The sequence below is a fragment of the Protomyctophum parallelum genome (assembly GCF_964188405.1).
Source record: "Protomyctophum parallelum genome assembly, chromosome: 9".
Lineage (NCBI taxonomy): Eukaryota > Metazoa > Chordata > Actinopteri > Myctophiformes > Myctophidae > Protomyctophum > Protomyctophum parallelum.
This window is the reverse complement of record NC_139706.1, coordinates 14,426,699-14,454,198: the sequence shown is the minus strand read 5'-3', so window position 1 is coordinate 14,454,198 and position 27,500 is coordinate 14,426,699. Positions and strand designations below refer to the sequence as shown.

Genomic DNA, 27,500 nt, shown 5'->3' with positions numbered 1-27,500 from the left:
TTGCAAGCTGGAATGTATAGTTGCTCTGGCCTCTGTACTACTGCCACCTACTGTCCATTTATTGTATTACACAGTGGGTGAAAAAAACACACCCCTTAAGACTAAACCCCACCCATCAGAGGTGTGGCTTTCAGAGGTACCTTTGACATGAAAGGTACCTTTCAGAACCTCTAGGTTTTAGCCTGGTACAGAATGGGACACCACTGTATACCTGTGACGGTGAGCTGCCTCTCGGAGCTGACGGTGGCCGCGTCGTTGCTGGCGATGCAGGTGTAGTTCCCGTTGTGCTTGAGGGAGACCTTGGAGATCTGCAGGGAGCTCATGAACTCCTTGGTGTCGATGTTGATGCCCGAGGAGGCCACGATCTCCTGGCCGTCCTTGCGCCACGTGATGCGTATGGGCATGTCTCCGGACGACACCACGCAGGCGATGTACATCAGCTTGCCGATGGAGGTCGGCGGGAAGTCGAACGGCTGGATCAGCGGCGGAACTGCGTTGGGGGAAGAGAGTCAACGTTCAATATTCAAGAGGTTTGTGTATTTTGCGTGTCTTAACCCATTCTGACCGGGCACCCATTTTGGTGTTGGCATCATGTTATGCTTTAGCTATTTAAAAATAGCAGATCTACAAGCTCATATCGCGCCACCGAGTGGCGCGATACGAGCTTGTAGGTCTGCTATTTTTTTTTAATCGAAGAACGACTGACATTTTTTTTAATCTGATCTCAGGTCAGAATGGGTTCATCAGACCAGTGTGTCCAGTGGAAACCTCGTATGAATCTGATCTCAGGTCAGAATGGGTTCATCAGACCAGTGTGTGTCCAGTGGAAACCTCGTATGAATCTGATCTCAGGTCAGAATGGGTTAAGTACCAGGTCTTATTACCTAACTTGAGTAAAGTAAAGACCTGGAGGCGTGATCAATGCCATTTGGCTATTCTGAGTGGCCACAGAGCATTGATCAAGGCGACTCGCTCCATTTAGCCCGCTCACCGGTGCCTCGTGTGGCTCAAGTCACTTCCAGTCGCCTCCGACGGACGGTGAAACCGAGTGCATCTCTTTCTTTTTCTTTTTTTTTTTAGATTTTTTTTTTTGCGGCTTACGCCTTTTATTGATTTTTTAAGGGACAGACAGTAGGCTGACAGGAAACGGGAGAGAGATGGGGGGATGACATGCGGTAAAGGCCGTGTCGGGTCCGGGAGTCGAACCCGCGGCACACCGCGACTGGATCACCAGTCCGGTGCCCAGACCGTTACGCTACGGCCTGGGCCGAGTGCACCTCTTTCAATCTGACTTTTTTCCCAATCGTATAACAATGTGACATTATTACGCATGACTCGACATTAACCAGGGCATCTGCAATGGTTGGAGGTGGTCTACTCCACGTCTTCCATTAAGACATTTATAGGCCTGACGTCGAAATTTATAAAATGTCTTTTTAAAAAACCTCATCAGTGGTTCTCAATATTTCATGACAAGAACCCCAAAAATGTATTTGGCCGCCGACCCCCATCTGAAAATATGTCGTTCCAGGGAGGGACGCCCCCAGAAGCAAAGATTTGAGTTAAAAACCTTCGCTCTGAAAGTTCATAGCGCGCCACTCGGTGCCGCGGTATGAGCTTGTAGATCTGCTATTTTCCAATAGCTAAAGCATAACATAATGCTTTAAAACACCAAAAAGGGGTTCCCGCCCCAAAATGGGGTTAAGACATTTTGACCCTGGTGTCAAGGAGGACACGTATATAATAAAGTTCTTTGAACAACATATACAGCCCATGCACGTGAAGTCCCATTTTGACCAAACCCCGGCCCATGACCTAAAATGACTTTGACATCGCTGATAATACGTATCGTGGAGGACAATACATCATAATATGCAAGTTAACAGCTGCCGTTCCAGGGTGGAAGACACAGGGATGAGAAAGGGGGAGAGAGAGCGCACATGGAGGGACGACAGGGTGAAACAGCGGGCACAGACGGAGAGAGAGAGACGGAGGGACAATTGGAAATGAAGACGGTATAAAATAGAGGCGAATACAAAATGGGGGTTGGTTGGGGTGAGTGTTGGTCGGTTGCAGGTGTGAGGGAGAGGTGAGGATGATAGGGATCTGAGACGGAGATAGACACTTGAAACAACGAGAAAGTCAGACTAGGAGGAGAGACGCCACACGCAGCGAAGACGCGGCGACGACGGGTGGGTTTTGAAGACTCGGGGGCAAGGAGAGGACAAGAGTGAGAGAGAGAGGGAGCGGTGAGTGATGAGGGCGGGGGGGGGGGGGGGGGGGGGGGCAGGGAGGAGTGGAGCACGAGGCAAGAGTTTGAATTTGAATAATTTTTTCCCGGATGGAAGCCGTTTCAAAGGATGTGTCTCTCTGGCTTTGACAGGCTGATTGCTAAAGCAGAGCGCGGCCCCCGTCCGTCCGTTTGTCGCTTGCTATGGTCTGCATGCCTGTCTGGCACGCGATCACAAGGAATTGCTTTAGCTTTTTTTTTGCTGTCGACCTATGCAGAGCCTTTCCACGAAGCGTTTATATGAAAACAAAAGTGACACAACAGTGCCAATGTTGAAAATACAAAGTAAGACGTTTGGGGACAAAATATGCAATTACTGGAGGCGAGAGAAAAAAATAATAAGTAAAGTAATAAGTAACTAGTTACTTTTCTCAGGTAGCAATAAGTAGTGTAACTTTATTCCTTTTTTTAAAGTAATAAGTAATAGTATATTAGTGTTAAAGTAATATTTTGCCAACACTGGCCACGACAGTGATGCGGTCAGGAACAAGACGAAGTCGAGTTCCGCAAGCATCACTGAAGTGGCAATAATCATGTTAAACCACACCCTCGAGTGTAATATTGCAATTCTACAACAGTTGCCCTTAATACTAAGAAAATCGCTGAAAAAATACATTTTCTTAATGACAGATGTAGTCACTACGACCACAAATGTCCCAAGAAACTAGCTAGCCTATAGCCACCGAGTTTGCTAGCGCTCTGGGAGAACAGAGCAGCTGAATGGTGCTGGTTTAACCCACAAAGCCGTTTCAACCAATCAGATTGCTTCCTCGAAACGACCTGTTGTAGAATGTGTGATTTGTTAGCCAATTTGCTCGTCTGTACATATGATGTACATTTTCCCTCCATTGTTAACCCATTCTGAACGGGCACCCATTTTGGTGTTGGCATCATGTTATGCTTTAGCTATTGAAAAATAGCAGATCTACAAGCTCATATCGCGCCACCGAGTGGCGCGATACGAGCTTGTAGGTCTGCTATTTTTGAAAAATCGAAGAGCGACTGACATTTCTAGAATCTGATCTCAAGTCAGAATGGGTTCATCAGACCAGTGTGTGTCCATTGGAAACCTCGTATGAATCTGATCTCAGGTCAGAATGGGTCAATGGCATGTTTGTGTTGCCACAAATGTATGTCATATTTGACTCAAATATTGGGACAAAAGCCCCCCCCACCTTAGAAGAAAAGTCATTTTTCGCCGAAATATGTATAAAATACAATTCATGTCTAATTTGCTCCGTGGTGCAACGGTGTCGTTCACAACAACGCGTGAGCTTTAACCCATTCTGACCTGAGGTCAGATTCTAAAAATGTCTTCTACATCCTGACAGTTTTCTGAAAAAGCCGTGTTTCTATGTCAGTCGTTCTTCGATTTCTCAAAAATAGCAGACCCACAAGCTCATAGCGCGCCACTCGGTGGCGCGCTATGAGCTTGTAAAGTCATTTTACAGTTGGTTGCATGCTGGAAATAGCAGATCTATGAGCTTAGATCGGCTATTTTCAGCAAGTGTAAATAAATCAGCCATTACGACGGCATCAAGGCCCGACAAAAAACACATTTTAGTCAACAGTCAACTGTATATATTTAGTCGACAAAAACATCTCATGACACTACAACATTCCAGGTGACAAAAAGGGTACTGACAACTAAATGTTGTGTAAAAGTTTAATTCCAAAGACCATATGACTAAACTATAATAGAAATGTGCTGCCCATAAACAACACTGCTTCACCAGTACCCACTATATACCCACCTCACTGCAGCCCCTCTGCCCATATACCTACCCACCCCACCCCACCCCACCCCACCCTGTTCAAGACAGCCCATAATAGCTGCTCTAATTAGAGCCCCATTCGCATGGGGGGGAGGGGGGGGGGACGGTGTTGCTATGGAGACGGGTGGTGGTGGTGTGGAGGCAGAGAGGGAGGGGGGGGGGGAGGGGGAGGAGGTTACAGCTGAGACATCTGGGGGATTTAATCTGGGCCTCGTTAAAATTCATCTAATTAATTCAGAGACATGACGAGGACGCACGCACGCACAAGCGCACACACAAGCGCACTCACATACACACACACACACACACACACACACACACACACACACACACACACACACACACACACACACACACACACACACGAAAACCACCAAGACCACTGTGCAACAGCGGCCTCACATGTCAGACAGATATGCTCACAACCCACACACACACACACACACACACACACACACCACGCACGCACGCACGACAACTTCCTAAAACAAACATGCCATGCGTGCCTCACCACACAAACACATAGAGGAGAGCAAATAAGATACAAGCTGACATACAGAACATCATATACACCATGCACGAACGCACTTACGCACGCACGCACACACACACACACACACACACACACACACACACACACACGCACATGCACACGCACACACACACACACACACACACCACACACAGTATGTGCATGTAGGCCTGCACGCATCACACACACACACACACACACATATATACTATATATATATATATATATATATATATATATATATATACACACACACACGACACAGACACAATCCGGAACAATAGCACTCCGCTCCGTGTGTAATTGCTGAGTGGTTGAGAGGCTGCACTATAGGGCACTCCGCCCCTTAATCAGAGGTTATTAGAGGCAATGCATACAGCTCTCTCTAGCAGTGTTCCCTCCTTCCATTACCCCCCCCATCCCCCCCCCCTCTCCCCATGTTTCACTTTCTTTCTCCCATCCTGCTCTCTCAATCAGTCTCATTCACCCCCCACCTACCATGCAGTCAGCGTCCTGTTTATTTATTTTTTTGCCATTTTACAGTTTCTCTCCACTTTTTTTTTTTTTTTTTGCCACAATAGAAACGCTGTCAACCCCAAATGATCCAGTAATTTTCCAGTTACGGTATATATATACTGTATTGTCCATTTCTATATGGCTCACCTCACCGGCACGGCACTGTCTGCAACAAGCTTGTTATAAAAGCTTCTATTTTTATTATGCACCCAGACAGTGTAAAATGACTCATGTGTTTTTTCCACTGCCTTATTTAATATGGATTAATATATACATCTGGCTCGGAAAAGATTGTCCTTTTGAAGAACGCGTGACTTTGTGTGTGTTGAGGTATAGTCGACAAAAAGAAAATCGTCATAGGTTTAGTCCAGAGGTTCCCAAAGTAATATCGATAATATTGAGCCTATGACACACTGTGAAGGTAGCCTACTGGGGGGAAGTCACACTATCAGTAGATCCTGTGATCATTTCCTGAGGTCTATTAAGACTACAATAAATGATAAATAAAAAATCGCCATAATATTTAGTAAAAAAAATAATACATAATTAGCCCCATGCTCGAATGCCCCCGCCCCCCTGTCAAAAACAGCTAAAATCCATAAAACGAAAGAAAACAGCAAATGAAAAAAAAATTACACACATCTTTTACTTTCTCTAATAACAACCTAAAACATGAACCTTGGTTGAAAAAAAACTAAAGTTGTCCTTTTAAACTAACAGTGATTTTACAATAAATAAAAAAAAATGCAACTGAATGGCTGGAAAATGGAGATGTGTTTGCATGGAACACTGCAGTGCACATATACTGTAGTACATGTGTAAACCTTCCTTAATGATTATATCTGGTTTCAGCATTCAGGAATATTTTTTACAATCAGTTTGAATTGGGGGTGGCGAATTGGTGGGCGGGGGACGCGAGACGTGGCAAAAGCATTTCCGGGGGTCCATATCCATCCATCTTCAACCGCTTATCCGTAGTCGGGTCGCGGGGGCAACAGCTCCACCAGAGTGCTCCAGACTTCCCTCTCCAGAGCAACATTAGTGACTTCCTCCTGGGGGATTCCGAGACGTTCCAAGGCCAGTGAGTCGAGGTGTTTCCTCCAACTGCGCCTTGGTCTGCCCTGGGGTCTCCTCCCAGTGGGACGTGCTTCGAGGACCTCCCTATAGGGAGACGCCCGAGAGGGAGATACCAGCCACCCGTCGAAGAAAACTAATTTCGGCCGTTTGTATTCGTGACCTTATTCTTTCGGTCATGACCCACACTTCATGACCATATAGGTGAGAGTAGGAACGAAGATTGCTTTGGTAGACAGAGATCGAGCTTTGCTTTCTGGCTCGACAACTCTCTCATTCTCATTTCCGGGGGGGGGGGGGGGGTCCCGACCAGTGTTGTTTTCGTCGAATAAAACTAAGACGAGAAATGTTCGTCGACTACCTTTTTCCACTGAAGAAAACTAAAACTAAAAAAACTATGCTATGGTGACTAAAACTAAGACTAAATATAGGCTACTGACAATTTCGTCAACAAATAAAAACTAGACTAAAATGTTAGGAAGGGACTAGTGGACAACATATCCAGTATAAGTCATTTTACACTTGGTTGCGTGCTGAAAATAGCAGATCTACAAGCTCACAACGCGTCGCAGCGCGACACGTTGTGAGCTTGTAGATCGGCATGACATTTAGATGACATTTAGTCGACTAAAACTAGACTAACACTAATACATTCAAGAGACTATGACTAAAACTAAAATTGAATTTTGCTGCCAAAAACAACACTGGTCTCGACTCCCCCCAGTCAAAAAACCAACATCAACACCGCCCAACACTGACATATACCTTTGACCGTGACGTCTTGAACTTGACCTTACCTTTGACCGTGACGTGGACCGTCTGTGTGATGAAGAGCTGTGGTTGGATGAGGACACTGCAGACGTACGCGCCCTCGTCCAGGCCCTTCTGGACGTCGCTCAGCTTCAGCGTCCCGTTCTCGTACACCACCTGGACGACAGACGCCGAGACACGCAGGAGACAGACATTATTAAACCCATTCTGACCTGAGATCAGATTCTAAAAACGTCTTCTATACATCCGGACAGTTTTCTGAAAAAGCCATGTTTCTATGTCAGTCGTCAGTCGATTTTTCAAAAATAGCAGACCTACAAGCTCGTAGCGCGCCACTCGGTGGATCGCTATGAGCTTGTAGATCTGCTATTTTTCAATAGCTAAAGCGTAACATAATGCTAACCCAAAATGGATTAAACCCATTCTGACGGGAAACTTCTTTTTAGCAGATCTACAAAGCTCATAGCGCGGCACTCGCTTGTAGGTCTGCTATTTATTTATTTTTTATCCTGAAAATCTTTGAATATATATTCTTTCGGAGCGAACGTTTTCAACTCAAATCGTTGCTTCTGGGGGGTGGGGGGGGGGGGGTCGGCGGCCAATTTCATGGAATTGCTGTGGTCCTTGACATGAAATAATGTGAGAACCACTAATATAGAAACATAGGTTTTTCAGAAAACTGTCGTGATTTAGAAGACATTCGTCCTCAGGTGTAAATGGGTTAAAGATGCTCGCTGCAGGACTGTTTTCCATATACTGTACATCAAGTAAAAGGAGATACGAGATATGATGATAACGTGTGTGACTAATGTCCACAACGTAACTCGCAGCGACAACTATGAATATATCATTTATAGGGATTATGGCATTAAAAAGAAAATCTTGTTTTTGTAATTTGTCTTATTTTTTAGGTTTTCTGAGCTCAATTGCACCCAAAAATATACGACTATACGGTGCTGCGTTACTATACAGGCCATAATGGCTGTTTAGTCAACTGGTAACGCACTGTCTGTGTCTGTGGAATGGGGAACCCGGGTTCGCCTCCCGGCTGAGGCTACAGTAGCACTTGTCCAAGCCTCGACGACCTTACAGGCGTATGCCAAGGCTCAACTTAATATACAGTCAGTAGATAGAATTGTACGACATAGCACTCTATAGAGTGTCGCAGTCCCGCCCCCTTTCATGACGACGCCAGGCCCAGGAAATTAATCCCAATGCATTTTTCCCATAGACATTTCAAAAAGTATTTATTTCGAGACCTTTTAAGCGTCGTACGAAGCCAACTCGAACAAACACAATTATTTTGGACCAAACAAATAATTACAAAGAAGAAAAACAACAAAAAAAGGTGTAACCTGCCGTTTTTTTCTACTTTCCATTTATTTGTTTGGCCCAAAACATTGCGTTTATTGTCATGATTTGTCACGACAAGAGTTGGCTTTGTCCGCGGCGTAAACGTCTTTAAATAAATACTTTCTGAAAAGTCTATGAGGAAAATGAACTGGGATTTCTTTTCCAGGTCTCTCGAGGGGGCGGGACTGCGATGCTCTATAGTGTATACGCATGTATACAGTACACTAGTGTATACGCATACTGTAGCATAGATATTCCACTGTTAGACGGATGTTAGATTCTTAGCTTACGTATGATTCTTGATGACTATTCTTTATGTATTTGACGTATTACCGGATGTGTTGTTCTTCATCATATCTTTATGATGTTATAATTGTTGGCATGGAAATGTAACCCTAGTTGATATCCCCCCAGGCTTCTACACAGTGTTGTTTTCGTCGACTAAAACCAAGACGAAAAATGTTCGTGATGACTAAAACTAAGACTAGATATATATTGACAATTTCGTCAACAGATAAAAACTAGAGTAAAATGTTGGGACTAGTGGACAAGAGATCCAGTATAAGTAAAAGGCAAGTCATTTTACATTTTGCATGCTGAAAATAGCACATCTACAAGCTCACAACGCATCGCGCTGCAACGCATTGTGAGCTTGTAGATCAGCTATTTTCAGCAAGTGTAAAATCAGCCATTACGGCGGCATCATCAAGGCCCGCCAAAACACATTTTAGTCGACTAAATCACCTGTAGATTTAGTCGACTAAAATCTTATGACATTTAGTCGACTAAAACTAGACTGAGACTAATACATTCCAGGTGACTAAAATGTGACAAAAACTAAGTGAAAACTATTCGAGAGACTAAAACTAAAATATAAATGGCTGCCAAAATCAAAAACACTTTTTCCACAATACAAAGCCACCTCCTGTTTTCGCTGTACGTACACCCCAAGCTCACAATACGAACAAACTGGGATATTATTTTGTCAAATGTTCACCACAGAATATGGATGCAAGAAAAAATAAAGAAAAAAAAGCCCACCTGACGATGGTTATCAGGCAACAGAAGCCCCTCCTTGTACCAGTTGATTGAGTAATACGGGTAACCAATCACGCGGCAGTTTATGAAAGTGTTTCTTCCTGCAATTGCTGTGATGTTCCTCATTGGCCGAATCCTTGGTGGACCTATACGAAGAGAGAGAGAGAGAGAGAGAGAGAGAGAGAGAGAGAGAGAGAGAGAGAGAGAGAGAGAGGGGCAATTAGTTGACGGTGTCAGAAGTGGGATATGGAATTTTAGATATAAAGGGAAGGTGATTTTGGGAAGGGAACTGGGGAAGGAGGGAAGGAATAGAGGAAGAGAAGAAGATGAAGAGGGCAGGCAGATCTGTCCCACAAATAATTGTTTCTATAAAGCTTCTTTATATGCTCCACGTACGGCTGTGTCGCTCAGTAAAACAACACCGTTGTTTGTCTTTGCTTTTCAGTGGAAAGACAGTTATTTCCGGTGACTGACACAATATAGGATGTAGGTATACGAATGAGGCTTTAGTGTCAGTTTCCGGTGCCCTTACGGGTCCATTTGGTTCTATTTGTCTATGTGTACGATAGGGGTGATTCAAACTTAGTTGAGCCTGGTGTCGCGCACCAAAAATAGCTATTATTGGTGCACGACAGCACTCAACCAAGTATGAATCTGGCATTCCACTCCTAGGCCCAGATTTTGAAGATGCGTTTTACAATGGGGTAATACATAAATTGCCCTCGCTCTGCGCACAGTCGTATTATGAAAGGCATATCGGCCCGTGTTGAACGCACACACATATGGCATACGGCGTTCCTGAATATTTTAGCATTGTGGGAGTGTCCATATGTTAATTATTTTCGCTTTGCGCAATTTGCTATTAAGCCCCTTGACCTAAAAACACTCAGCGCATAACGATTAGACGTGGGTCTGACCACCTCATAAACGCAAAAAGCACTGTTTGATTGTACACTTGAGCGGCTCTGGGAGGCTGCTAGAGTGTTGCCATGTCTGTTTATTATAAGCGGCTTCTTTTTCTGTAAAGTTGCTTGTAAATATTGGTTGTTGTACTATTTGTGGTTGCTTTTCTTGTTTCTAAAGTGGTTATTTGGGCTTTTCTCCTAATGTTGTTTAAACCAGTGATCCTCACACAGCACATTCCCATGTCAAGGATCCCCAGATGAATGCATTTGCCCAACTAAGGACGGCTAATCCAAAAATTAAATTAAAAATTTCCAAGATTACTTTTGAAAATAGCAGATCTATACCAGCTCACAATGCATCATATTCATTCATTAAAACTATGAACTCTGACTGCAGGGGGATATATATAATGATCATTATAACAATGTGCAAGAACATATTTAAAAAGAAGGAGGAACTTTATATTTGTGGACAATCAAAATATGTTTTTTTATTTTAATGTGGTGTCATTAAAATTAATCTGGATATGGCAGACTCACTATCTAGAAAATAAAAACATGGCACTTCATTTAAAATAGGTTACAGACCCCTGTTATATGCTCTTATTTTTATAGACCTATTTACTTGTTTCTATGAGACATGGCAACAGCCTCTTTTGCGTCTTTCTTTTGTAAAATGTTGAGATTAGAAACGGCCATAATTCTTTCATTTCTCAACCTTTAAAAAAAATAAAAACATCTCCATAATCCTTGGGAAGTTTGCTTTCATACGCTGTATCACACCCGATTCAAGTCTTCTTCAATAAAATGCTACGAGCGAACTCAGCGAAGACCATACCATCGGGGCCACAGCATTACGCAGCACGCATTCAACTTTCTTCGTCGTGACTTGAATGAAATAAAATATAATAAACGTTATTTTACTGGTGTTTTTCAATAGAAACAAATAAAGAGCGTGTGTAGGCTACTGTGTGCAAGTGCAACAGTGCATATACATGCATGCACTAGGCTATATTTCTTCCGTGTCGGGATGGTGATTGAGCTCTTCAAGTTCACAGCCTGTTTGTCTTTCATAAAAAAACGTTGATATTAGCCTATAAACACTCATGGTTCTCTCATTTCTCAACCGTTTTATTAAATGTAAAAATCTCCATATTCCTTAGGAATCTTGCTTTCATTCGCTGTATGGTACATGGTTCTATCGTTATCGAATTAAACAATATCAAACGATTCTGGGAACATTACGCATGGATTGCCAATTTGCCAATATGCTGCTATCTACTCGCAGTTCCATTCCGATCTGAAATGTATAGGTGGGTCTGTTCTTTTGAGGCATAAAGGCGATAGCATGCAGTGCAATAGGAATAATTAACCCAAATGTGACAAAGGCATGTCATGTCTTCTATGGTGCCAGCCTGAAGAAATGTAATACCACGATCCCCAAAGGGCGCATTCCGTATGTGACATCAGCTGACTGGTAAAGAGAATAGTACGGACATGTTGATTGGGTACGTCTCAAACACTCCTTAAACACTCCCATGACTAATTCACAGCCGTTTTGCGCACTCCACGGGGTGTCGAAAGCGCTTCTTACCATGCCCATAATTGTTATATGACATTCCACACGCCCCCACCTCTTAAAACTGTAATATTATATGTAATATTGTTCCACTTGCATAATCGACCCCCTAGAGTGCTCTGGGTCTCCAGGCGTGTCCACTAGTCTGTATATGTACAGCTGAAGCCCATTATTCTCAGTGTGCCACCGCCTAACGAGCATGTTTTGTATTAACATTTTGTGCCGAGGACTGTATAAAGGTCAACTTGCAACTTAAGCTTTCTTAACTTGCCCATTTAGCCAAAGATATCGCCAAGACCTAACTTCGGATTATACCAGCTGGTCAGCACTTTCCCGCTCCTGTGACGAAGAACCTCCCCCACCCTTACAATGGGGGGGAGGGAGGGGGAAGGGGGGGGAGACGTCTGTCTGTCTCTCCGTCCGTTATACCTGGTGTATTAATGACACTGGGGGATGAGGACAGTGGGGTTAAACGCGTATAGAGACTGATAGACGATAATGTGGTGTCAAACCCCATGCCGCAAAATAGCAGATCTACAAGTTCACAACCCTTGTGTTGAATAGCTTGTAGATGGATGTCGTACTGTATGTATGACAAAGTTGTGTTGCATTATTTGAAGATATACAGGGAGCTTATATATATATATATATATATATATATATATACCATAAAGCCATCCATTGCTTCTTCCCCGGCCTGACCTTCTCACCACCATTGTTTTCCACAGATCTTTGTTTTTGTCTCTCTTTCCTCTCCCCTCCATTCTCTCTCTCTCTCTCTCTCTCTCTCTCTCTCTCTCTATCTCTCTCTCTCTCTCTCTCTCCTCTCAGCGGGAGTGTGGAGCTTTGAAGTCACATCTTTGACAAGTCAAAGATGTATTATTAAGCAGCACTGTCGCATTCGCCACGCACGCACGCACGCACGCACGCACGCACGCACGCACGCACGCACGCACGCACGCACACACGCACACACCCACGCACGCACGCACAAACTCACACACTCACGTGCAAATGATCCAAACATATTATGTCTGACGTATATAAAGGATGGGTAGCGTGACACATTGAAGAAACCTATAAACATAAAGTATAGTAAAGGTATTCTCTACTGCAGGGATGGAACACCATGCAGTCCAACAGGCCTTTCGGCCGTGGCTGTCCCCTCCGTTTCTTATTTTGCATTTTTTGTTTGCTTTTTTGGTCAATTTTAACCATGTACTTTAACCCATTTTGGGGCGGGTACCCCTTTTGGTGATTCAAGCATTCTGTTATGCTTTAGCTATTGAAAAATAGCAGATCTACAGGGGCATTTCTGTGGACAGGGGCAGTGCTATGGACAGGGGGCATTTCTGTGGACAGGGGGCATTACTGTGGACAGGGGGCAGTGCTGTGGACAGGGGGCATTTCTGTGGACAGGGGGCATTACTGTGGACAGGGGGCAGTGCTGTGGACAGGGGGCAGTGCTGTGGACAGGGGGCAGTGCTGTGGACAGGGGGCAGTGCTGTGGACAGGGGGCAGTGCTGTGGACAGGGGGCAGTGCTGTGGACAGGGGGCAGTGCTGTGGACAGGGGGCATTTCTGTGGACAGGGGGCAGTGCTGTGGACAGGGGGCAGTGCTGTGGACAGGGGGCAGTGCTGTGGACAGGGGGCATTGCTGTGGACAGGGGGCATTACTGTGGACAGGGGGCAGTGCTGTGGACAGGGGGCATTACTGTGGACAGGGGGCAGTGCTGTGGACAGGGGGCATTACTGTGGACAGGGGGCAGTGCTGTGGACAGGGGGCATTACTGTGGACAGGGGGCAGTGCTGTGGACAGGGGGCAGTGCTGTGGACAGGGGGCATTGCTGTGGACAGGGGGCATTGCTGTGGACAGGGGGCAGTGCTGTGGACAGGGGGCATTGCTGTGGACAGGGGGCAGTGCTGTGGACAGGGGGCATTGCTGTGGACAGGGGGCAGTGCTGTGGACAGGGGGCAGTGCTGTGGACAGGGGGCATTACTGTGGACAGGGGGCAGTGCTGTGGACAGGGGGCATTACTGTGGACAGGGGGCAGTGCTGTGGACAGGGGGCAGTGCTGTGGACAGGGGGCATTGCTGTGGACAGGGGGCATTACTGTGGACAGGGGGCAGTGCTGTGGACAGGGGGCATTACTGTGGACAGGGGGCAGTGCTGTGGACAGGGGGCAGTGCTGTGGACAGGGGGCATTGCTGTGGACAGGGGGCATTGCTGTGGACAGGGGGCAGTGCTGTGGACAGGGGGCAGTGCTGTGGACAGGGGGCATTGCTGTGGACAGGGGGCAGTGCTGTGGACAGGGGGCAGTGCTGTGGACAGGGGGCATTGCTGTGGACAGGGGGCAGTGCTGTGGACAGGGGGCATTGCTGTGGACAGGGGGCAGTGCTGTGGACAGGGGGCAGTGCTGTGGACAGGGGGCAGTGCTGTGGACAGGGGGCAGTGCTGTGGACAGGGGGCAGTGCTGTGGACAGGGGCATTACATTGCTGTGGACAGGGGCATTACATTGCTGTGGACTGATCTCACACTTACTTCTATGCATGAGGAGTCCAAGATGCTTCTTTTTTACCTGACAGTTGAGCACCTGCCCTTCAAAATGTCTGCGCACTGCACGCCACCTTATCGTCATCGTGGTATAAACGTGCTCAGTCGGAATAACTTTGCATTGGATTGCAGTGCAGCCTCCCAGGGCCCAAAACCATGCCAGGTAAATGGGCCACGCAATCAACCCCTCAATCAGCCCTGTACTGTTCTCTGAGTATAGCCTACATCAGGGGGGGGGTTCCCCTGCTAAATATGAACTCATAAGATGCTTTACATTTGCTCAAGCTTCTACTAAACTACTACTACTGCCTGATCACATCGGTGCTAAGTCGTGTGGAAGCCTCTCCATCTCCTCTGCCTGCATTCTCAGTCTCTCTCTTCTCTGCCACATTCTTTTTACATTTTGTTTTGGTATTTTGGACCACATGATGAAATAGAAATCAGAATTATGTACATGAATAATGTCTCAAAAGCATAAACATCCAATGTTGTCACTCCCGATACAATCACGCCACTATACCGAAACTTGGGCATAATGTTTCGGTAGTGACAATTTAATCTAGTTTTTAGCTTAACTCTACAATGCTAGGCAAAAAAAATGGCTAGGAAAAAAACTGCTTTAAACTGATGTACATGGATAGAAACAACACATTTTGCAGAAAACACAAAATTGTTTATAATTCATGAGAAATTATGTTTTGGTTGTGACACTCCTTAAAACCACACACTGATTCTCAGACTTTGGAAGACATTAATTTCAGACTGAAGTAAACTAGCTACTCACCATTTGGCCATGATGAACATGACGTCTATGTCACTTCTTGGTGAAGAGTGTGGGGGTGTGGCTAAAACCAGGCTCCATCTATGGACTTAACCCATTTTGGGGCGGGGACCCCTTTTGGTGTTAGCATTATGCTATGCTTTAGCTATTGAAAAATAGCAGACCTATAAGCTCAGAGCTTGTAGGTCTGCTATTCTTTTTTTATCGTGAAAATGTGGCCCAAATGTTTGAATATATTCTTTCAGAGCGAACGTTTTTAGCTCAAATCTTTGCTTCTGGGGGGGTCCCTGGAATGACATATTTTCAGATGTGGGTCGGCGGCCAAATACATATATTTTTTGGGGTTCTTGACATGAAATATTGAGAACCACTGATATAGAAACATGAGGTTTTTCAGAAAAAAACCTCCCAATAAAGTGACATATAAAGTGTATCTTTTTTATATATTACATTTTGTTCTATCTCAATAAATGCATTGTGATAGAACGATGATATTTGTAGAGATGTAAGGTCTGACTACTTAATTGTTTAAATTTTTTGCACCACTGAACTCTCCTGTGCATTTTGCCTTTGTAATATGGGGATTACTGCACTGTAACCCTACTGTATCATCCCTCTCCCTATGTAGTTGTCTTGTCGACAGGCTGTTCTTGGTGAAATATAGTTTGATCACGTCCTGCATTTACATGCTAAGCATCGCTTCCGTTTTCCCTTAAATATCACACAAACAAATTCACAAGCATCAAGGTGTCAAATGTGCACTTTTGCAACCACAATGTCCAACCACAGTCACTGCTGCCTTTCCCATATAGATACAAATGCAGATGTGACTTTATAGTCACGGTTCCAATTGAATCACTAGCCAGTCGAGCAGTCTTTAGTTAATGTGGTTGCACCGAACAGGTATATATTAATTAACCATTTGGCTGCCACCTGCTGGACGCAAATCCAACTTCTGACTGCCACGGTCTGTTGGCACGATTTAGAGGTTGCGCACGCAGCACAGAAACGGATGTTGTGGGCGTCCATCTTGTGCTAAATAAATAGCGTCAATGCTAGCGAGCTAAAATATAGCCATCCTTGCTCTAGAAAGCACCAATGTTTCCATCTAGACCACCGGATAATCAGCAAAGACCTCCGAACATCGCGCTAATTGACTAAACCATGGAGAGATCCGTAGATTAGGAGTAATTCAGCTTTTAGTCTGCCTGTATAATGGGAGGTGGACAGCAGCGCGCATGCGCGATCCGGTCTAGGATTGCTAAAGAAGGAAAGGAAGACCCAAAATAATAATGAAAAAATAGTTCTCAGCGATGCGGATTGATATCCATAATAAAGCTAATCTGACGGAGCATTCCGACACGAGCGGAAGCTTATTACAGACCTTATGGCGGAGCATTCCGCCAAAAGTAGGGATTGTGTTAACTCTAATCTAAAGGAACAACATTTTCAGATGGGGGTCGGCAGGCCAATTACATGTAATCTTGGGGGTATAATCTTGACATGAAAATGTTTGAGAACGACTGACATAGAAACAGGTCAGGATTTAGACGACTTTTATAGAACCGTCATCAGGTATAAATGGGTTAATTAACACTGGTTATGCTAAGGACGTGTATACACGTGGTTCCTTGGATGTGTACAGACGTCTTTAGGTCTTTTTTTTGCCTTTCCTTCTTCAGCAAACCTAGACCTAGACTGCCTTTCACATCCTTGTTTACGGTCCGACTCGGTGCCGAGCTTGTAGATCTGCTATTTTTCAATAGCTAAAGTATAACATAATGCTTAAAACACCAATTTAAGGGGTTCCTGACATGCCCCCAAATGGGTTTTAACCTCGCATCTCTTTTGGAATATTAAAGGCTTCTAGATAGACGTTAGGTGTACCGGCGTGAGGTAGTAACGGAAGATTATGCCTCCCGGTTTTGGGGGGAAAAAAGCAAAACAGGGGTAACTGTTTTGCTTTTCAGAGTAAAATATGCCATTATTTTTGAAGAATTCCCCGGCAAAAAAAGTGTTCATTGTTGAATTGTACCACCACTCATTTATTCCTTGAACTTGATACCCATCTGTATGACATAATATGACATATAATAGTATGTCGATGTGACATAATATGACAATGTTTAATCATAATTAAACTATTGATAATTACATCTGCATCGTTTGCTGTATACACGTTCACTGCTAAATACCTGCAGCTGATTTAATAGGATTGGCTGCATTGTGAACGTGGTGTCTCAAATTACAATGAGTGGATACCGTCTCATGCTATGAAGCATTTTATCCGCAGGCGTTGCGTGTGAGTGTGCGTGCGTGTGTGCGCTCGTGCGTGCTCGTGCGTGCGCGTGAGTGTGCGTGCGTGCGTGCGCTCGCGTGTGTCAGTGTTTGTGTCAGCTTGCGTTACTGGAGGGGCTAAGACTCTTTGGCTCATTCTCACGCCAATAATCGTTTTGGCACGTCTCCTTAGAGCATAGTCACATGTCACAACTATACACAACTCTCACACACACACAGAGAGAGAGAGAGAGAGAGAGAGAGAGAGAGAGAGAGAGAGATGTGGACAGACTGATACAGTGCTGTCCGTCACTGTCACTCTTCATGGCTGTTGTCCCCGATGACAGTGAAATCACCAGCTCTGTCACTATAGGGTTCACTATCAACCCCTCCACGCACACACAGTCACACACACACACACACACACACGCACGCACACACACACACACACACACACACACACACACACGCACACACGCACACACACACACACACACACACACACGCACATGCACACGCACTCAGCTCCTCCCTCCTCCTGCTGGGTGCTCTAGTCTCATTTCATCTTCCCTCATGTCTTGTCCATGACGGCCATCTGTTTGTTCTGCTCCTATATACGGTTTCTATCCTGTCTCACATTTCCATCTCCAGTTCGGCCCGGAGGACTTGCAGAGAGTGTTAGAGAGGGGCAGGGGCTGAAAAAGAGACAGCGAAAATAGCAGATCTACAAGCTCTCAACGCGTCGCGCTGCGACGCGTTGAGAGCTTGTAGATCGGCTATTTCCGGGGCGCTCTCTGTGCTCTTTTAGCTATAGTGGAGACGCGGTGTGTGTAACGGCGTGGATTTCTAAATGAATTTGTTCGACGTTCAAAATGCTGCGTTCAAGTTCAGGAGACTTCAGGAGAAAAGGCAACGCTCCTGAATTGGCATGGAATGGAATGTGGCATGGAAAGGAAAGGAGTGGCGTTTGTATTTCTTTCACCGTGTAGTGAACGCTGCATTCGTGGTCTGGAGAGGGCAGTTTGTTTTACAGACATGGTAAAAGCTATAGGGGCTAAAGGGCAGGGGCTGAAGCCCCCTTTGATGTCTATGCGTGCACGTCCCTGCGGTTCTGGCCTATATCTGGACTCTTTGCCTTAGCTGTGTGTGTGTGTGTGTGTGTGTGTGTGTGTGTGTGTGTGTGTGTGTGTGTGTGTGTGTGTGTGTGTGTGTGTGTGTGTGTGTGTGTGTGTGCGTGTGTGTGCGTGCGCGTGAGTACCTTGACAAAGAGACGAGACAGAGAAATCAAATGAGAGACAGACAGACGTTATGGGTCGAGAGAGAACAACAAGAACCAAACAGACAGTGCTGGAAAAAAAAGAAGATACAGAAAATAAATAAGAAGATATAGCTGGAAGTAAGAATGACGCACCGAGACAAAACAAGAATAACCCAAACCAAGGAATAACACAATGTAATGAACATAGACATACTATGAACACACACTAGAGCAAACACAGATAAAATACACGTATTGACTCAGAGAGACAGAGAGAGAGAGAGACAGAGGAGTAAAGAATAGTTTAGATAGGATAGGATAGGATAGGATAGGATAGGATAGGATAGGATAGGATAGGATAGGATAGGATAGGATAGGATAGGATAGGATAGACCAGTGGTTCCCAAAGTGGGGTCCGGGGACCCCCAGGGGTACTCGAGCGAGTTCCAGGGCGTCCCCAGTTAAATGATAGCTTGGAACCAAATGGACCCTTATGGGTCTGTAACTCTGAGAGTGTACAAACGGAACCATTTGTACACTCTCAGAGTTAAATTAACATTGATTTCACAATATAAATTGGGGTCCCAGATAGAAAATGCCATTAAATTGGACTAATATGCATGTCAAACTATGGGGGACGGGGACGGGGGTATTCCTTGAAATTAAACGGGTTTGATAATCACTGCTACTATGCTAATTGGTGTCAATTTGCGGGGAGGTCGCCTTGACACAAAGAAAAGTTTGGGAACCACAGTATAGGGAGTATTGGGGTGGGGAGGGGGGGGGGTCAGGCCCGTGCGTGGACGAGCCCTCTTTGTTGTATAATATGTACTGATATTGTAAAATTAGACAGGCACCTCTTACGTTTATGCGCGCTTGGTACTCGGCGCCGCCGGCCGAGTTGCGTGCGGCGCAGCGATACACTCCCCCGTCGCGGATCTGCGGCGCGCTGACGTTGACGTGGCCGACGGTGCTGCCGTTGGACAGCGTGTACTGGGAGGCGCGGACGCCGCTGCGCTGCGACGGGTCCCGCGGGACCGGCTCGTCGTCCAGCGTCCAGGTGATGGCGGGCGGCGGCGCGCCCTTGGCGGCGCACACCAGCGAGAAGGGCTCGCCGGGGACGACCACGCGCTCGCTGAAGGACGCGATGATGCGCGGCGTGCCGTCTGCGGGGGGGAGAGAGAGAGAGAAAGCTTGTTAACCCATTCAGGCCTGATGTCGAAATAATGTTTCTATTTCATGTCAAGGACCCCAAAAATCATATGTAATATGCCGCCGACACCCATCTGAAAATATGTTGTTCCAGGGACCCCCCTGCAGAAGCAAAGATTTGAGTTAAAATGTCCACTCTGAAAGAATATATATATTCAAAGATTTGAGGCACATTTTCACGATTCATCAAAAATAGCAGACCTACAAGCTCGTAGCGCGCCACTCGGTGGCGCGCTATGAGCTTGTAGATCTGCTATTTTTCAATAGCTAAAGCATAGCATGATGCTAACACCGAAAGGGGTTCCCGCCCCAAAATGGGTTAAAAAAAATGAATGGCGAAATGACATGTGGACTATACTATAGAGAGGGGTATATATGCTGGTGACATCGGTCGTCATCATACCCCGAGGTTATGCTGGAACGCATACTATACTGAGTGGCAAACAAAAACCTACTTTCTGGCCTTGACAGTATTTGCATTAAAGATGGAGTGCTGTGATTTTTGTATTTTTTTTTTTCAGTTGCTGCAGGCATATCTCTTCAAATGGGAGTCGGCACACACACACGCACACACGCACACGCACACACACACACACACACACACACACACACACACACACACACACACACACACACACACACACACACACACACACACACACGCTCCTCCTCCTCTCCTCACCTTCCAGCAGTATGATGGAGAAGTCCTGCGCCGTCTGGCCCTTGCGCGTGGCGAAGCACTGGTAGGCGCCCGAGTGCCTCTTCTGCGCGGCGGAGATGAACAGCGTCTCGTTGTGCGTGCCCTGGATGGAGAAGTGCTGGTCGGGCAGGACCGGCTCCGTGTTGCGGTACCACGACACGGCGAAGTGGGGCGAGCCCTGCACGGCGCACGACAGGATGACGGTGCTGCTGATGCCCGTCTTCAGGTTCTTGGGCGACAGAGTGACCCGCAGTGGCTCTGCATGAGGACACACACACATGAGGAGGAGGATTGATTGATTGGTTGATTGATTGATTGGTTGATTGGTTGATTGATTGATTGATTGATTGATTGATTGATTTGTGCCGCATTTTTACGATCTTTCAACAAAAAAAAATAGCAGACCTACAAGTTCATCTCCTGATTCATTCATTCATTCATTTAGGCCTGACGTTGAAATAAAACAAACGTTCGCTCCGAAAGAATAAATATTCATAGATTTGTGCCGCATTTTTACGATTTAAAACAAAAAAAATAGCAGACCTACAAGAATTACAGTACATTTCTATTATTATTATTATTATTATTATTATTTAAGTAACGTGTATGTTTCTCTGTCGCAAACCTCGCGGCCGTTGCGGTGCAGGTGGCAGAGTTCCGCTACATGCGCCGTCTCTGTTGTCCCCCTTTTTGTCTTTGTTTTTCCCCCAAAATATTGTTATTATTTATTATTATTGCGAACGCAGTGATTGCGAATGCAGTGAGCACTAACTATGAGACCCTGCAGATCATGTCTGTGTGTGTGTCTGTGTGTCTGTCCCGCTGTGACACCACCCGCCCGCCACCAGAGGGCGCAGCTGTAGCACACACACCCACACACACACAGGGCGCAGCTGTAGCACACACACACAACCACACACACAACCACACACACACACGAGCTGCGTTCGCTTCCCGCGTTTGCGCGTCTTACTTGTTATATTATATTATTATCTTATAGTAACGTGTACGGTATGTTTCCGTGTGGCAAACTCGTGGCCGTTGTTTGCGTTTGTTTTCCGACGTTCTGTGCGTGGTTCAATGACTGTGTTCTGTTGTGGCGTTCCTATAGCTGTCCAGCTCATAACATTAGCAGCGGACTGTCGTCGCTTCGAAGCTGCGGTCGTACAGCTTATACTCGCTATAGTCGCTGCGGTGCAACTAGCGAGTATATACTACACTCCCATTGGCTTAGGCAGCGTGTGTGGCAGCCAATCAGGCTATAGGCCGTCAGTATAACTATAGGTGGCGATCTTGTCGTCTACATTTTAGTCAGGCCGTCAAATTCTATTGATATGTCAACATGCAGACTCAGAGCTTACATTGTGAGTTACACTTTCGGAGTTAGATTAACACTGACTTCTACTTCTTTGTGCATGTTTGCGTGCGTGCGTGAGTGCGTCACCTTGGCACCATGTGCAATGATTTACCCTCTGGCCATGCAGTCAACCCAGTGTGGCCACTATAACCTTAGCTCACCCCCTGTCCTATATCTTCCTCCCTCTCTCCTTTCCTATCTCCTCCCCTCCTCCCTCCTCTGGAGCCCGTTATAGCAGCTTAGGTATGCGGTCCTCGTCTCTCCCCTCAACACGCACGCACTTCAAAATGTGTAGTTATAACCACATACGGTAGACCTGAGGCCGATCCTACAAATGTCTTCTAAATCCCGACAGTGTTTCTATGTCAGTCGTTCTCATACATTTTCATGTCAAGGACCCCCAAAAATGTATGTAATTGGCCGCCGACCCGCCTCTGAAAATATGTTGTTCCAGGGAACCCCCCCCCCCCCCCCCCCCCCCCCCCAGAAGCAAAGATTTGAGTTCGCTCTGAAAGAATATATATTCAAAGATTTGCACTACATTTTCACGCCATATGAGCTTGTAGGTCTGCTATTTTTCAATAGCTTATAAAACACCGAAAGGGGTTCCCTTCCCAAAATGGGTTAAAGGTACAAGACCACTTTTCAACCTATACCTTCATATAATTGGTCCCCACAAACGTTCATGATAAAATGCCATCATTTTTTTCTACATGCACATTCTGTGTCTCATAGGAGTGCTGATGGGCAGGTCAGAAACCCACCAGTGACATCATCGACGGGGGATCAAAGCCAAAAGAAACGGCAGGCTTTCTATGCCTGAAAAGTTCCAATGCGAAAATAGAAGCCATTTGTGACTCTTTTTGATACAGAGACAGTCATAATAATAACTGTTCAGGAGAGGAGAAAAACAGATTTTCTTTTTTTTAATGCAAAATTATTTAACAGCACAGGCAGACTCTTCACATACTAGAGCACGTCTGAAATAAATGTCAGAGCAAGACATTACTCTATATAAGCCATATCTCCAAAACTGGTGGGTCAAACTGAACAACCAATATATTTGAAGCTATATGAAGAAAAAAAAAAAAAATCAGAAGCGGTCTGTGGCTCAAAAAAATGCCAAATAAATAACGGGCTTTGATATGAAAAAAATTCATTCCAATATTCCATTTCAAATCGCGCTGGATAAATAAAGCGACTGTGTTTAGTGGCTCAATAGCCACTAAACACCGCACCCCCCCCCCCCCCCCCCCCCCCACCCCCACTGGCGGGGGTTGAGTTAACCCATTTCGGGCGGGAACCCGTTTTTGTGTTAGCATTACGTTGTGCTTTAGCTATTGAAAAATAGCAGACCTACAAGCCCATAGCGCGCCACGGGCTTATCTGCTATTGTTTTTAAATCGAAGAGCGACTGACACAGAAGACATTTTTTTGAATCTGATCTCAGGGCAGAATGCGTTAAAGAACCACCATTCTTCTGTGCGTTAGAATCTGATCTCAGGTCAGAACGGGGTGGAGTCAAACTGTACCTATGACGTTGAGGTGTCCCGTCACCTCCTTGGAGCCGAAGCTGTTGGTGACCTCGCAGATGTAGTTGCCGCTGTCCTCCAGGCGCAGGTCGGACACGGTGAGGCCCGTGAGGCGCCGCGTCCAGCGGGAGTCGGCGGGCAGCGGCCGGCCGTCCTTCAGCCAGCGCACCGAGGGGTTGGGGTAGCCCGAGGCCACGCAGGGCAGCTCCACGCTGAGGCCCACCTGCACCTCTCCGGACTGGAAGCTGTCCAGCACCGCCGGCGTGGACTCCGTAGGGTCTGGGGAGGAGGGGAGGGAGTGGAGAGAGGAGAGAGTTTGATTGATTGATTGAAATATTTATTAACAGTTTACAGAATTACAGTACATTTCAAGCACAAACTCAATATAGAGACTGTTAACTGTGAGTGGAGCTGCACTGCGGCGACATGGGCATAAGGGCTACACTTATGCGGGCCCTTTGTCTAAGACACATTTCTTCCTCGGGAGACAAATAATAAAGAACCTTGAACCTTGACCCAATTAAGCATTACACTTGTTTACAACAGGGTCCACCATGTTCAATTCATCAAAACATTAAGAGACGTACAAATAGACACTTCTATATAGTTAAAGAACAGAACAGGAATTCATTAAAGGAAGCAAAAAGGGAAAAGAAACACAGTGAGGGGAAAAAGGGGGGGGGGGGGCAGTTTCCAATTGCAGCCGTCCGTAGGTGTCCTTTGAGAGCGGTTTTGAGGGAGTCAAGGGATTCACATGCATGTCTTAATGACTGTTGGTAGGGCGTTCCACATTTTGGTGGCATAGGAAGCGAAAATAATTTAGTCCCTTGTTTGTGCCGAATCTGGGTTGTACATGGTTTGTTGCACTCCCTCTGGTGTTGTGGGTGTGGACTTCGTTTACATTAAGGATGTATGTAGACAGGTATATACATGGGTATCTTGGTGGTGTATCGAATCTTGTGGACCAGACCCATTGCAAGATGCTGTACTCTGTCGTAGAGAGGGGTTGTTTTAGAAAGGTGTTGTTTTAAGGCTCATAGTCTGGATTTTCAGTGGTGGGTGACCACCGAACTACAACATGACGTCACGAGCCGCGGTGAAGAGCAAACCACCGCCACCGCTCCAGCCCTTCTCTCTGATTTGACCCACATAATGTCCACAACACAAACATTAAATGCATTGACGATGAAGGGAAACGTTATGTCATCTTGTCCCTCACACGTCTCATGTTTGCCTTCGACAATGAAAGGAGAAATTAGTTCAAATGTCGGACAAATATGACCTACATTTGTGGCAACAGGCAACAGGCATTCTGATTGGCCAGTATGAGATGATGCATGATGATGATGTACGATGATCACTTCACACGGGTGTGATTTTTGATTCATAGGTTTTGGTCGTATACAGTCTTTTTGACTACGGTTCAATTTAGTTTTTAGTCGTGATTTAGTCATCTGAAATGTTTTGGATTTGTCTGATCTTAGACGACTAAATATCGTAAGACTTCAGGCCTCGATGCCGTCATGATGGTTAGATTTTACACTTGCATGCTGAAAATAGCCATTCTACAAGCTTGAACTTGTATATCTGCAATTTTCTAAATGCAACACCCGAACATAAAATGACTTGTCTTTTAGTTCTACTGGATCTCCGCTCCTACTCTATACTCTACGAGGCACGTCCCACTGGGAGGAGACCCCGGGGCAGACCAAGGCGCAGTTGGAGGAAACACATCGACTCACTGGCCTTATTGGAACGTCTCGGGATCCCCCCAGGAGGAAGTCACTAATGTTGCTCTGGAGAGGGAAGTCTGGAGCACTCTGGTGGAGCTGTTGCCCCCGCGACCCGACTACGGATATTAAAGCAATTGAAGATGCATGGATGGATGGATGGATCTACTCCACTATACAAGTCCCTCCATAGCGTTTTACTTTGGGTTTCCATTTGCTGATGAAAATGTCAATATATTTCGTCTTAGTTGTAGTCATCATAGCTTATAGTTTTTATTTTGTCTCTATTTATTTCTCGCCAGTAAAAAAATAAAGTCGACAAACATTTCTTTCCGTCATAGTTTTAGTCTACAAAATCAACAGTGATTTAATGAAGGATAATGAATGAATCATTGTTTTCAAGTCTCGTATTTTACTGCTGTATCCTGGACCTCCATCTTGGCAAGGAATTGTTTGGAGTAGCCTATAGTTGCCTTTAATCATTAAGTAACCCAAACTGATGTCTGTGGGAAAACATTGCTATATATGCGTTGATCAAAATACAGGGTAAATTAAATTAATTGAAATAAAAATGGATACTGTTACAGTTAGCCATGGTTCTTCAAGTCTTAATCAGAGGTATACGCTTGTGACATGGGTCTGAATATTCAGCTATACGAGCTTGTAGGTCTGCTATTTTTGAAAAATCGTAAAAATGTGGCACAATTCTTTGAAGATATATTCTTTCAGAGCGAACGTTTTTTTGTTAAATGGGTTAAGACACTGCGTATAAACTGTGCCAAACTGTATAGAACAATGATGGATTACAGATTATCAGATTACTGTACATCTTTGCTTTGAAACCATGTCTGCGACTCCTATAGCAGTATCTACAGTCAGTATCTATCTCTATCTCTATTTCTTGCGGCAGCTTAAGAAGTTTAAAGTCAGCCAAGCAGTCATGACTCACTTCTACAGGGCCACTATTGAAAGTGTTCTCACCTTCTCCATGCTTGTCTGGTTTGGTCACACAACCTCTCAAGACAAATCAAAGCTGGAAAGAGTAGTACGTCGCACATAAAAAAACATTGGATGCAGCCTCGCTACACTTTCCTCACTCTATTCCACCAGAATAATTAGGAAGGCAAATAAAATCATTGCAGACTCCCATCCTGCACATCACCTCTTCAATCTCCTCCCATCAGGCAGGAGATATAGAAGTATCCAGAGCTCAACATGTCGCTTCAGAGATAGCACTTACCCTTACCCTGTAGCCATTAGACATCTGAACTCATAGATATATGCATATAGCACTTAAAAGAAACAAAAAAAACTGAATGTAATTTCCTATGCTGCTGGTTTTTGTTTTTGTATTGTATTGTTTTTGTTTGTGTATCTATGGTTGTCTGTATATGTTGAGTATGAACCAAGACAAATTCCTATCAACTTGTTGACATGGCAAATAAATTATTGAATCTTGAAATGTTTTCACAACATGGTCTCATGACAAAGCTGTGCAGCAATATTTGAATATTTGAAACGTGGACCATTAACAACACCATAAATATTATTTGGTTATGGTTAACCACTGTTAATTTGGTTACGGCATTGTTGTTTTGGTTATGGGTAGGCACAGTCATTTTGGTCAAAGCACCTTTTTTAAGGTTGAGAGATGAGATGACAAAAACTTTATTTATATTTATTTATTTATTTATTTATTTATTTATTTATTTATTTATTTATTTATTTATTTATTTATTTATTTATTTATTTATCTATTTATCTATTTATTTATTTATTTATTTATTTACTTACTTACTTACTTACTTACTTACTTACTTACTTACTTACCCAAAGGGAAATTGAGACTTCACATCAGCATAATGTGACAAGATAAAAAACTACTAGTCAAACAGAAATAAAACAACAGACATAGGTTGACATGGGCACGGTGGCACAGTTGGTAATGCTGTCGCCTCACAGCTAGAAGGTCCTGGGTTCGATTCCCGCTGGGGACGCTGTGGGCACTGGCGGCGTGTTCCCTCCTCCGCGTCATCAGTGCCCATACCCGAGGCGGGGGTTGGCGATAGGGCCTTTCTGTGTGGAGTTTGCATGTTCTCCCCGTGTCCCCTAGGGTAGATACCCTCACAAAATCATGCCGTAATCCTGGTCTCTAAAACTACCTCCCCCTGGCCAGCTGGGGCGCCTGATGGAGGGGAAAAGAACTGGTTGGAATAACGTGTCCCTTCCACGCGCTACGTCCAGCCGGGGAAATTCCCCTCTGTCA

General features: G+C 45.2%; 2 protein-coding genes across 2 annotated transcripts in view; both read right to left on the bottom strand.

Annotated features, from left to right (window-relative positions):
• LOC310864430 (uncharacterized protein) overlaps window positions 1–8,666 on the bottom strand; it is a gene marked incomplete at its 5' end in the record, with an annotated part of 18,696 nt that extends 10,030 nt beyond the window's left edge. The window contains 3 exons of the mRNA XM_083773119.1: window positions 212–490; window positions 6,985–7,114; window positions 8,645–8,666. Of these exons, the coding sequence (XP_083629245.1) occupies window positions 212–490; window positions 6,985–7,114; window positions 8,645–8,666 (431 nt within the window). The remainder of the gene's footprint in view (window positions 1–211; window positions 491–6,984; window positions 7,115–8,644) is intronic.
• Window positions 6,991–27,500, bottom strand: part of dscaml1 (Down syndrome cell adhesion molecule like 1) — a 126,296-nt gene continuing 105,786 nt past the window's right edge. The window contains exons 5-9 of the mRNA XM_083773633.1: window positions 23,505–23,783; window positions 20,598–20,873; window positions 19,568–19,869; window positions 9,353–9,495; window positions 6,991–7,114 (exon numbers count right to left, since the gene is read on the bottom strand). Of these exons, the coding sequence (XP_083629759.1) occupies window positions 9,472–9,495; window positions 19,568–19,869; window positions 20,598–20,873; window positions 23,505–23,783 (881 nt within the window). The 3' untranslated portion in view covers window positions 6,991–7,114; window positions 9,353–9,471. The remainder of the gene's footprint in view (window positions 7,115–9,352; window positions 9,496–19,567; window positions 19,870–20,597; window positions 20,874–23,504; window positions 23,784–27,500) is intronic.